This window comes from Chelonia mydas, chromosome 5, assembly GCF_015237465.2.
Source record: "Chelonia mydas isolate rCheMyd1 chromosome 5, rCheMyd1.pri.v2, whole genome shotgun sequence".
In the NCBI taxonomy this organism is placed as follows: domain Eukaryota; kingdom Metazoa; phylum Chordata; order Testudines; family Cheloniidae; genus Chelonia; species Chelonia mydas.
The window spans coordinates 46,783,984-46,797,315 of NC_051245.2; the positions used below are offsets into that span (position 1 = coordinate 46,783,984).

General features: G+C 39.0%; 1 protein-coding gene across 13 annotated transcripts in view; it reads left to right on the plus strand.

Moving 5' to 3' along the window:
• The window catches only part of CERT1 (ceramide transporter 1), a 156,552-nt gene that overhangs the window by 101,070 nt on the left and 42,150 nt on the right, over window positions 1-13,332 (plus strand). For all 13 annotated transcript variants that reach the window (XM_027826908.3, XM_043547187.1, XM_043547191.1 and 10 more), the window contains 2 exons: window positions 1,303-1,386; window positions 7,341-7,498. In XM_027826908.3, the coding sequence (XP_027682709.1) occupies window positions 1,303-1,386; window positions 7,341-7,498 (242 nt within the window). The remainder of the gene's footprint in view (window positions 1-1,302; window positions 1,387-7,340; window positions 7,499-13,332) is intronic.

Sequence of the window (13,332 nt, forward strand, 5' to 3'; positions counted from 1 at the left end):
AATTAAGGATGCTCTGATATCCCAAATAAGCAAAGTATTTTAGCACATGCACTTAAGCACATGCTTAAGTGCCCTGCTTAATTGGGGTTTCAGCGCATCCTTGATTGTGCTAGGAGTGCCCTCTTCTGAAACGCCCTCTAGTTTTATGGCTGTGCTGACTGTCTTTAGTCCCTAGTAAAGTGGGGCAAGGTTGTGGACAGTGTGTACGTGTGCAACCCTCCATTTAGCAGACTTTCTGCTGATGGGGACCCCAGCAAGATCTGTCTGGCTGGTGAGTGTTGCCCAGATGCTCAGGGTTTAGCTGATCGCCATATTTGGGGTCGGGAAGGAATTTTCCTCCAGGGCAGATTGGCAGAAGCCCTGGGGGTTTTTCGCCTTCCTCTGCAGCGTGGGGCATGGGTCACTTGCTAGAGGATTCTCTGCACCTTGAAGTCTTTAAACCGTGATTTGAGGACTTCAGTAGCTCAGACATAGGTCAGGGGTTTGTTACAGGATTCGGTGGGTGAGATTCTGTGGCCTGCATTGTACAGGAGGTCAGACTAGATGATCATAATGGTCCCTTCTGACCTTAAAGTCTGAGTCTATGCTGGACCTTGGAACAATTCTAGTACCTTGTTGCTTATTTAGTACAGTAGAATCTCAGAGTTACAAATACCTGAGGAATGAAGGTTGTTCATAACGCTGAACAAAACGTTATGGTGGTTCTTTTAAAAGTTTGCAAGTGAACATTGACTTAATACAGCTTTGAGACTTTACTATGCAGAAGAAAAATGTTGCTTTTAATATTTAATTTAAATGAAACAAGCACAGAAACAGTTGCCTTGCCAAATCTTTTTTTAAAACTTTCCCTTTATAGTTTTAGTAGTTTATGTTTAACTCACTACTGTGCTGTATAGTATTTGGGTTTATTTGTTTTGGGGTTTTTTGTTTTTGTCTCTGCTGCCTGATTGTGTACTTCCGATTCCAAATGAGATGTGTGGTTGGCCAGTCAGTTCGTAACTCTGAGGATCTATTGTAATAGAGAAAGAAGGAAAACAATTCAGTATTTTACACTGGACTCCAATATTACATTTCTGTCACTGTTAAGCAAATTATGGCCCCAGGCAACAAGAGTCTAAACGTTTCCTATGCAAAATTAAAGTAACTTTAGAAGTATTTATTAATACTTGGAAATATGGAAATACTGATCAACCATCCAAATGCTACAGTAATACTTTCCTGCTCAATAAGAATTTGAAAAGAACCCTTTTCTGTCATGTGCTTCTTAGCTGGACATGCAAATAATCTCTCTCTCAAATTTAGTGGTTGAAGATGATGAAGATGATTTTCCTACAATGCGTTCTGATGCAGATTTCTTGCATAATAGTAATGGCAGTAAGGAAAAATGTAAGTACTTCTAAATTTGCATTAACTCAAGTTTTCTCCAGATATAGGTTATTCCAATTATTCCTATCTTATAGAAAGTATAGTGACAAGCCTGGTATATAAATCTAGAACAGTGGTTCTCAATCTGTGGGCCACTTGCGGCCCAGTTGCTGCAGATAATGTGACGTCCTCAGAGCCATACAAGTAGTATACATATTGTGTTGATATGGCCCACGATGGTAAATAGGTTGAGAACCACTGATATAGATAGTTATAATGTGTTGATTTGCAAAGCAAGCAAAACAGCTTAATGATGTGTATAGGAATGGTAGCTGTTCATACCTCACTGATGAAACCATTTTAAATCTATAACTTTACTAGTCAATTACAGGGTCAAGGCTCTCTAAGTCACATTTCAGTATTCTGCTAACATTCACCAACTGCTTTTGTGATTCTCACTTTGGAATATTGAATACTAAAGGCTGCACGTAAATGTTAATGTTGTGAGCCTGGCAGCTTCAAATTTCCTGTTGTGCCTAACTCCAGGTCTACACTGTGAACTCTTGCTGGCAATACGATGTTGGTTGGAGTATGATCAGGTGTGATTTATGACTGAAATAGCTGTGCCAGCAAAACCCCTAATGTGGATGCAACTTATGGGCAAAACTGTGCTTTTGCCAGTATAGCTTATTTCACTTGGGAGGAGGGAGGGAGTGGGGGAGACCACTGGAATAAGCTATGTCAGACGGAGCGCAGTTTGCCCATATAAGATGCATTCATACTAGGAGTGATATGCTGGTAGAATAATGAAGGTAGAATTTTGATCGTAGATGCCCTTTATTTTAATATTTTGTTATGAGACTATAAAGCTGTATGAAGTTGTGCTTGGAAGCTCATGTATAGTGGCAAATACGTTTTTTATTATCTGAAATAATTGTCACTGAACACTATTTATTAAAAGGTCGATTGATTGAATACAATAATCTAATCAAGGAGGTGTGCTAGGATTTAACTATTCTGTTTTTACTAAAGAAAGTAGTTTTCTTTCCATCTCACTTCTATCAGTAGAAACTGTCATCATGGAATTAACATTCATCAGCTGCATTTTTAGGCCCTGCCTGCATTTACGTGTTTGCTAGTGTCCATATTCAGGGAGAATTATTCGGACAACACCCACACCCCAAGTGAAGACACAGCTTATACAAGCAAGAGTTCTTTTGCTATTATAGTTTAAAACCGTTCCCCGAATAGAATAATTTGCCTTTATGCTAGGGCTTTTACCGACATAGCTATGTTGGTAAGGGTTTGGTTCTCCCCATCCACATTCAAAACTGACAGTTATGCTGGCAAAACTTTTAAGTGTAAATAGACTAAGCCCACTATCCCCCTCATCCTATACAGAAAACCCTTGCTGTTGAGACCGATGAGAGATATTTAGGGTGGATCCCACAATATTGGAAAAAGCCTTTTCCAGTGCCACTTGAATGCAGAGGAGTCATTTGCAATGGAACAAGTGGGGCAGTTACCCACTTTACCACCCGTTTTGTCCCCCCTGACTTTTGGTAGGTCTGTATGCTCCATTGTCTTCCTTTTTTGTCCTCCCTTTCTCCAACTTTGCAGGATATAATATAACATGTAATGTTATGTATGTTGATGCAACTTTGCCTCCACAGAATTTTTCTGATATGGTTCCATTGCTTGCAAGCTGATGTTTTTTACATGAAAGTATAAGCTGTAATGTTAGCTATTAAAGCTAAACTCAGGGAGATACAAACTCTAATTAATTTCACTGCATAATATGTTTTAAAAGGATGAGGTGGAATTGTCAGTAATTCTGTTTCTTTGTATCTGCATTTCAGGGAGATATTTGCTATATAAACTAGATTGTGATGTATGGGACAGCCCATTATGAAATCCACCCCACATTTTGTTTGTGTTTTAATGTGTGCATCTGGTCATCATGGGACTGAAAAATGTAGAAATTATTGTCTCTCTGCATTTCTCGTTTTTTATGTTGATATCACTTGAAAATCATGTTCCTTTATAAAAGTTTGCCAAAATAGCCAATTTTAACTCTTCAAGAACAGTTGTAATCGATAGGTCTCAAAGTGTAATTGTAAGTGGGGAATCACTGACCAGTTGTGTTTCTAGTGGAGTCCCACAGGGATCGGTTCTTGGCCTTACGTTATTTAACATTTTTATCAAAGACCTGGGAAAAAACAAAATCATCACTGATAAAGTTTGCAGATGGCACAAAAATTGAGGGAGTAATAAATAATGAAGAGGACAGATCAATGATAAAGAGCAATCTGGATCGCTTGTTAAGCTGGGCACAATCTTAACAATGTGTTTTAATATGGCTAAATGTAAGTGTCTACATCTAGGAACAAAGAATGTAAGCCATAATTAGGTAGGAAGTAGTGATTCTGGAAAAGATTTGGGGGGTGGAGGTCGATAATCAGCTGAATGTGAGCTCCCAGTGTGACACTCTGGCGAAAGGAGTTAATGCGATCCTTAGGTACATAAATGGGGGAATCTTGAGTAGGAGTAGAGAGGTTATTTTACCCCTTTATTTAGCACTGGTGTGACCGCTGCTGGAATAGTGTGTCCAGTTCTGGCATCCACAGTTCGAAAGGATGTTGACAAATTAGAGAATATTCCGAGAAGATTCATGAGAATGATTAAAAAATTAGAAAACATGGCTCTTGGTAAACTCAGAACTTAATCTGTTTAGCTTAACAAAGAGAAGGTTAAGGGGTGACTTGATTATAGTCTGTAACTACATGGGGAACAAATATTTAATAGTGGGCTCTATCCTCTAACAGAGAAAGGTATAACATGATACAATGGCTAGAAGTCAAAGCTAGACAAATTCGGACTGGAAATAAGGCATACATTTTTTAAGTGCTGTAATTAGCCTTCAGGACAATTTACCAATGGTCTTAGTGGTTTATCCATCACTAGCATTTTTTAAATCAAGATTGAGTGTTTTTCTAAAAGATATGATCTAGGAATTATATGGGGGAAGTTCTGTCTCCTGTGTTATACAGGAGCTCAGACTGAATTATCACAGTGGTCCCTTCTGGCCTTGGAATGTATGAATCTATAAAATTACATGCAGTATATTATTGGTACCTGATATATTGGCTGTAGTTTAGGTCACAAAGCAGTTACTGCTATAACCCTTTGCTTTTGTATGCTTGTAACTTTCAAAATGGTCACCTTGTGTGGCTGAAATTTTCCATGCTTGGACACTGCCCAAAGATGAGGTAGTCTGAGTGAAAATTATTCATCTGCGTCTTAATGGCAAGTGGGGAAAGTACTTTCTCCCATTGTATATTTAAAAACAAAAATAATGGGCTTTATTAGTGTATCGTATTGACACCTAGAGGCCTTAACAGAGGTTAGGGCCTCTTTGTGATAGGTGGTGCACAGACTCATAAGAGACTATCCCTGCTTTGAAGAGCTTATTTAATTAGATAGGTAAAGGGTGGGAAAGAGGAAGTATTATCCTCTTTTAACAGATTGGGAGCTATGGCAAAGAAAGATTAAGTGACTTGCCTAGGGTCACACAAGGGGTCTGTGTGAAGAACCATGAAAGTAACCCAGAGTTCCTGAGTCTCAGTCCCATGCCTTAACCACAATTTCTCTAATCACAATTTATAATGGGGCTCCAGTAAAACAGCTGAAGATTGAAAATTAAGATGCATGTGGTCCTCATTGTGGACTAGTACCTTCATTTGATATTAGGGACAGTATTAAAATATGAAATGGAAAAATCATTTTTGAGCAAGTTAATATGTAAGAGTCTAATGAGGCCTCCACCCTCCGTCTGACATTACTACAAACATTTTCCCTTCCTGACCTAATCAGGCATCTTTGGCAGAGACAAGCAGTTGGAATAGTTTTCATCAGGGAGACTGCAAGTGCTAATTAAAAACAGACCCAATCTCTTCCCACCACTGTTCAGACCTTGACATAAAGAGCAGGAGAAGTTGTAGATTATCATGATTTTGGGTCTTTGCAGAATTTGCTGCATTCCTATTATGATTTTGTATTGTTGATATGGCCTAAAAATCAGGAAGTCCATAATAGTCAGACTCACTTTTTCTAGGAAACAAGGCAGTAGGGCCTCCTCCCTTAATCCGTCTTTTTCAATACTTCCTATCAATCTCTGAATTCATTTCTAAATTGCTGTTGTTTCCATTGCTCTCAGTGAACCCAATGCACCATTCCCTTCCTTCCTCACACAACTCTTCCAGTCTTGACCTCCTTTATGTTCTTTCACCAGTATTCTCCATCGGTGGCGGAAAAGAATGAGGGAGGCTCTGGCTTTTGCTCAGAGCTTATCTACACCATATGGTCAAGTGCCCTAGGGTGTTTTGATTTCTAAAGTGCATAAAAGTGGTGTGCATTAACTTGTCCATGTAGACCCTGCTGGTGTGCACGAAATGTTCCCTAGTGCACTTTAATGTAACAGCACTATGTTATAGTGCACTAGGGAACATTTAGTACGCACCTGCCGGGTTTACAAAAGTCAATTAATGCACAATACATTTGTGGGCTTTAGAAATCACAACCCCATAGTGTGCATTACCCCACCGTGTAGACAAAGCCTCACAGTCCCTGTGGAACAATATTTTCTCCTTCCACAACTTTCTTTTCTCGTCTCTCCTAAAAATTAAATGATATTTCTCTATATTATTCAGCATGGAGTATGTTTTGTTATCTGTATGAGAATACAGTTTATTTTCACATCACAATGTGTGTAGATTAGGGTATTTGAAGCCTTTGATTTATACTTAATGATTGGAAGACTTGAAGCGATATATAATCCTTAACCCTCCCTTCAAAAAGCTTTTTCATGTTGTTAAAGGAGGGAATCCTAAGTATCTCTAGAGCATTAGACCACGCACTGAGACCATGTGACACCCTCCTTCCATTCTCCCTGACTGTAGGTGTTTGCAGTCTTTTACCATTAGAGAACAGCGATTACATCTAGATAATTTGTATTTTTTACTTGAACAGCTTACCCAGTTGAAAGCATTAGCTCAGTCTGTCAGGCAAATACGTGTTACATAGGTTTATACAAACATTCTTCTATTTTAAAAATTCATAAAATCTAACTTAGATGCAAAGTAAATAATATTGTGACAAACTGACAAAGACCAGAAGATGAATGAAGACAGCTGGTCTTCAGCTTGTTCAATTATGAGTTACTTTCTCATCTAACTGTATTAACAGGGGAGTTGCTTGTGCTTTCTAGTATTTTGTGACATTACATGTGCTGTATTTGATGCACTATTTTGTCACCCTTTGTATGAGCTTATGTGTTATAAGTACTTTTTTTTCTGTCACATTTTAAAGTGATTTGTTTAAATAGCCTTAGCAACAGATGGTTTGACTGGCAGCATGAAGTATTTGAAACCACTGTACTTAAGGAGAATTCAACACACTTGCTATAATGGTTATCTTTTAAAGATAATGTATTTTACTTTATTATTACTATTTTTAAAAAACTCAAATCATCTATTTAAAGCTACTTTAATATTCCATTTTGGGTATGATTGCATTTTAAAATTGTTGCTTTTTCAGTACATTATCAGTTAAATTTTAAGGTTGTTCTGTTTTAATTAGACCCCATTTCAAGCTGTCAAAATGCTATTGTTAAAAAGTATTACCACTCCCTCCACCCACATGATTTGCTGAGTAACATAGCATAGCGAGTAGACTTGGGGAAATACACTACAGTAAGATGAAGCTGAAGGAATGCATTCCTGCCTTTGAGTCTCTTTCCTGCTCCTACGGATAGCTGGGAATTATTGGTCTCCTTTATTTTAATTTTTTTTAATGAACTTCACACTAGTTAGCTAGAAGCCTCTTTAGACAGCTGGCTGTAATCTAGGGCTTGTAGTACCCACCTTAGGGACTCGAATACTGTATCAGAGTGAATGAATCTTATCTATTTGTTTCAGTATTTCCACATGTAACACCCAAAGGAATTAATGGAATAGACTTTAAAGGGGAAGCTATAACTTTCAAGGCAACTACTGCTGGAATCCTAGCTACACTTTCTCATTGTATTGAACTCATGGTAAAACGTGAGGAGAGCTGGCAAAAAAGATTGGATAAGGTAAGAGATTTCCCTTCTATTTTGCTACGACAGTAGATCAAGTTGCTGTCTTTTAACCTGAAACTTCAGTTGTGATGAGGATGTTAACTTGTATTCCTATTCCATGAAGTTATATAGAAACTAGGCAAATGCCAAAGGTTCATCCTTGTTGTGCAGATCATATAGCATGTCATCCATCCTGTGCTAGTTTTCTATCCACACCTTGTTCCACAGACTATTCCTAAATTTAATTGTTTTTAAATGTAGAGGTGAGCTAGTAGGTCTCCATAACAGTAGGCATATTTCGTGCAACTTCCTAAGAGAAAGACCAGTTGCTTTTCTTTATAAAGTTCTCTACAAATCTATAGTACTATGTTAATTGTAATGATAAAGGATGGTGGCAATACTGGGACATAACCATGTTGTGGGGTGCTCTTTTACTACTTTAAAATACTGTCTAAATATATGGTGTAATTAATACACCTGTTGAAAACAAAGTAATTTCTAAATGCTAATGAATCAAATCTTACAGTAATTAGGGAAGCAAATTTAAAGAGAAAAACAGCACCACCCACTCTGGAGCTAATCACTAATGGTAGTAGTGGTTCATGTTGAATCTGTTCAATGACCATGAATACCGCTAAAGTCTAGAAGGAACAAGGATAATCTCTTCTCCCTTCAGATGAGGTTGCTGGAAGTGTCTGTTACTACCTCTTAATGTGTTGATTCCCAGGGCCCAGCCTTCACTGTGATTGGCCTGCCACATGTGCTGTCCTCTAGCCATTTGCCACCTCTTGTTTGAATTTAGTATGTTACCATACTGTGCATCATGTGGTATCTCAGGTCTTACCTCAGTTTGTATAGCATGCTGACATATTAAATTCATATACAAGAGGACCCCAAACAGGAGTCCTGGGATCTTCTGGGAAATTTCTTTGTAGGCCAGTCCAAGCTTGGTATAGAATATCTATTTTAAAATATAAGGTGGTTTTTCTAGAGCATAGCTTTACAAATGACATTTTGTGAAAGAGACTGGATTTTGTTTAGCGTGGATATAATGTCCAACTTGTGTGCATATTTTAACACTGATGCAACTTTTGTGAAGATATTTTGCTGTTGCTGCTGGCAAAAAGCACTGTCAACATGTAGTTTATTAGCTTAGTTAGGGCCTCTGATTAGTTAAGTGTCATGTTGGTAATCCTTACAAACTGCTGTGATTAACTTCAATCTCTTTCCCCATCCCTCTGCCTTACATGAAATGTTTCATACTGAAAGCAATTAAAATGTAATTAACCTATGTGTGAATGGAAAATAGCTTTTTAATTAATTTGGTTGGATTTGGCCTCTAAGTTTAATATATAGACTACAAAAACTGAATTTCATTTTATTAAAGTTGAATTATATAAGGAAAAGAAAAGGGAGTAAGCAAGGAAACAAATATTTACATAATCTCCAGCATCTAATCTTTTGTCTGCCCCATGCTAAACCCTTGTGTTGATGCCTTAGTTCTTCAAGTGTCCTCTGCATGTTAATTCCTGAGGCTATGGGTAGACTGCTGCAGCTGAATGGTAGAACCTACTGTTATCAGTGCCTGTTACAATGTTGGAGCACTCAGGCTTCCCCTTCTGGTGCTGCTCCAGCAGTTGAGCATGTTCTGGGGCAGGGCTATAAAAGGGGGTGCAGCAGCAGTTGCAGCCTCCATTCTTTCCAGTCGCTGACTCAAATGGACATGAACCTTCTTTGGATTTCCTCGAGCCGTAGAGTTTTAGATATGAGCCTTGTTCCTTTTGTATATACAATTAGTTAGTGTCATCATGGGCATTGATGGCGGATCTTAAAGATAGACACACAGACACAAGAGATGCACCTCACACCCCATGGTCTTTCCTGCATTGGATGCCTACACTCAGAGTTTGAAGTTTTTAAGAGAGGACCATTCTCCTTATATGGGACCTTTACCCCACATGCCAGAAAAGAGAGGCAGAATAGATTCCAAGCCCTCTTACTACAAGAAGCATTATCTATTAAATCTTATTGATCAGAAATTTCTTAAGCTTCTCGCAGGGGGGAGAATAGAGGCCTTAAATGGAATGGGGCACTTCCAGTTCCAGAAAGACAGTGTTGAAATTGTCATCCTCTGCTCTGAGCTTTGGTTCTAAGATAACTGAGCTCCCGTTAGCTAAACCTTTGGACCCAGTTCCAAGAAAGGTACAGTTTGACTGAAACAGGTTGCTTTTTTGTTTGAAACTATGCTTGAGGCGCCTATGGATCTGGGACCCTGGTTCTGAGGAAAAAGAAGGCCAAGACTAAACACCTTTTGGTGCCTCTGAAGATTTCCCATTGAGGTGAGTCATTCACCTCAGATTATGGACTTGTGGATCCAAGCCATTTATAGATCCAAACATTAAGGACTCTATATCATGAGAACGTTCCCATGCAATGGGTCCAAGAAGACAGCTGGATCAGAGTATCTCATCATTTCCAGTTCCATCTATTGTTACTGCACAAGTACACTCAGAACCATGTCCCTTGGATCCTTTCAGTCCCTCACCAATATTGGGGAACTGTACAAGGACTCTGCTCAGCTCCTTCCATCAGATAAGTGACAGAGAGGAGACATTTTATCACATGGATCTGCAGACATTTTACCATCACCAAAGACCCCTGTTGGATGGTCTGAGAAGAAATTGTTTCCTTTGTCTTTGTAGCAGATCCTTGCTTCAGTGGTATCTCCTATAATTTCTCTGTCAGTCTAGGATGGGTTCTGCATTCAGAAGAGCTGGATCAGTCTGTCTGTCCAGAAACTGAGTCATTACCTTTACCTTCTAAGAAACATTTTTCTGAGGTAGACTATCACAAATGTCCTTATCATCCTGATTACAACATGATACCAGACTAGAACAGTTGTCAGGATTGGCAGATGCCATCCTGGATGCCATCGTTATGCTGGCTGACTCCAGAGTTTCCCTATCAATCCCTTTTAAGATCTACATCTTGATTTTCATGTCCAGGTAGTGGTGCCCCTACAGATCTGAAAAACTTGGATCCTAGACAGTGGCATCCTTAAGTGAAAGATAAGTCACCCACTGTTGTTCCTGAAACACTATACATAGAAGAGGAGGAGGGAGATTCACCTCGTCAAATGAACATTCAGCATCATGAACAGGAGTTAGCTGGGGACTCCTCTCCTGATGAAAATGTTGGTGTCCTTTCAGCTTCATCTCCTTCTGAAGATGCTACTCAGTTTCAGGAACTAGTCAACAGAACGGTTACTATTTTAAACATACCATCTGTGGCAGTAGAGGAAGCTCCCCATCCTGTCCCTGATATCCTTGATACTACATCTTCTAACAAGGTATATTCTTGCCCCATCTTGGAAGGTCTCTGGCAACCAGGGATATCAGTATGGAATAATCTATCACCCTCTCAACCACTATCTTTATAAAAAAACAAACAAACAAACAAAAAAAACACCTCTTCATTGTTGCAGCCAGAACAAATGAGATCAAGATCAGAATATTTACATTGTACTTTTAATGACAGAGAAGGGAAAAGACTAGATTCTTTGGGAAGAAAACTTTTTTTCTTCCACTTCTCTGATCATGAGGATCACTAACTATTAAGCTATCATGGCTAGGTACCAATTTCATCATTTGGACATAATTGCACTTTTTTTTTTTAAGAATATTTCTGAAATGCATCAAAGATTCGTCAGTGCCCCTGTCAAAGGACAGAATGTGGCTATGTACATCTGAGGGAATTCTTTGAAGTCTCAGGTGCAGTTTCAAGATCAGCAGCCGCTGCCATAACTCTTTGCAGACACACATGGTTATGTTCTTCCTTTCTTCCCTTTGAAACAAAATAAATTGAGGATCTTCCATTTGTGGGAAATGGTCTCTTCAGTTCTGAAATTGACAAAGTCTTAAAGAAAACAGAAGATGAGATCAGCGGCTAGGACTTTGGGTCTTTTGCAGTCCTTTAAAATGACAAATCTTGCACCTGCCTTAGATATCAGACAATGCTGTCCACCTTTCTTTGTTGTCTTCGAATTATACTCTGAAAATTTCAGTATCTACAGCAGCATTCTACTGCTTCTCAACCACAATATGTTGAAAGTGATCTTCCAAATCAGGGTGAGACCAAAGAATTCTTCCACTTCTCTGCATGATGCTAGACCTCAAGTTTTACATCAAGATTGAGAGCTGCAAATCAATCTTGATTCTCCTTTCCCTTTTGGGGACCATCTATCTCATTTTTATATGTTGCAAAATATTACCACAGAGGGGTTTTGAACATCATAAAAAAAGGTTATACCATTTAGTTTGAGGATGCCCCCTCCTTTTCTTGATTCCCTCTCTTAAGAAGCTATTAAGAACAGAAATTCACTCTTTTACTAAAGGAAGCAATAGAGGAGGTCTTAGTAAATCTCAAATCTTGGCTTCTTCTCCCATTATTTACTAGCCCCAAAGACGAATAGGGTTGTACATCCAATCTTGGAGCTAAGAAAATTAAACAGGTTGTCATAAATATAAAGGGAAGGGTAACCACCTTTCTGTATACAGTGCTATAAAATCCCTTCTGGCCAGAGCAAAACCCTTTCACCTGTAAAGGGTTAAGAAGCTAAGGTAACCTAGCTGGCACCTGACCCAAAATGACGAATGAGAGGGCAAGATACTTTCAAATCTAGGGGGGGGAACAAAGGTTTCTATCTGTCTGTGTGATGTTTTTGCTGAGAACAGATCAGGAATGCAGACTTACAACTCCTGTTAAGTTAGTAAGTAATCTAGGCAGAAATGCGTTAGATTTCCTTTTGTTTAATGGCTGGTAAAATACGCTGTGTTGGATGGCATGTACGTTCCTGTTTTTGTGTCTTTTTGTAACTTAAGGTTTTGCCTAGAGGGATTCTCTGTTTTGAATCTGATTACCCTGTAAGGTATTTGCCATCCTGATTTTACAGAGGTGATTCTTTTACCTTTTATTTAACTAAAATTCTTCTTTTAAGAACCTGATCGCTTTTTCATTGTTCTTAAGATCCAAGGGTTTGGGTCTGTGTTCACCTGTACAAATTGGTGAGGATTCTTATCAAGCCTTCCCCAGGAAAGGGGGTGTAGGGCTTGGGGGGATATTTTGGGGGAAGACATCTCCAAGTGGGCTCTTTCCCTGTTCTTTGTTTAAAATGCTTGGTGGTGGCAGCATATGGTTCAAGGACAAGGCAAAGTTTGTACCTTGGGGAAGTTTTTAACCTAAGCTGGTAAGAATAAGCTTAGGGGGTCTTTCATGCAGGTCCCCACATCTGTACCCTAGAGTTCAGAGTGGAGAAGGAACCTTGACACAGGTACATCTGGAAGTTTCAGTTCAGAATGTTGACTCTTGGATCCATCATCACTTCTTTGATATATAGGTAGGTTTGCAGCTCTCAGCCTCAAGGATGTTTATTTCCATATTTTGATACAGCCATCAGAAGATAGCTTCAGTTCTCCGTAGGGCAGGACCATTTTCAATACAAGGATGGTGGATTGCACAAACTTTTTGTACACCATTATTTTGAAGGCTAGAATAATGAACTACAAACATAGGCTATGTACACACTACAGTTTATGTCGGTATAAGTTATGTCGCTCAGATGTGTGAATAAGCCAACCCCCTGAACAATGTAAATTACACCAACCTAATTGCTGGTGTGGACAGCGCTATATTTCCCACCAACATAGCTACCACTTCTCGCAAGGGATGGAGTGATTAAGTCGACGCGAGAGCTCTCTCCTGTCGGCTTAGAGCATCTGCACTTGTAAGCTCTGTAGTGTAGCCATAACCATAGTGTACATAAATCTATATATACATAAAGTTCATAAACG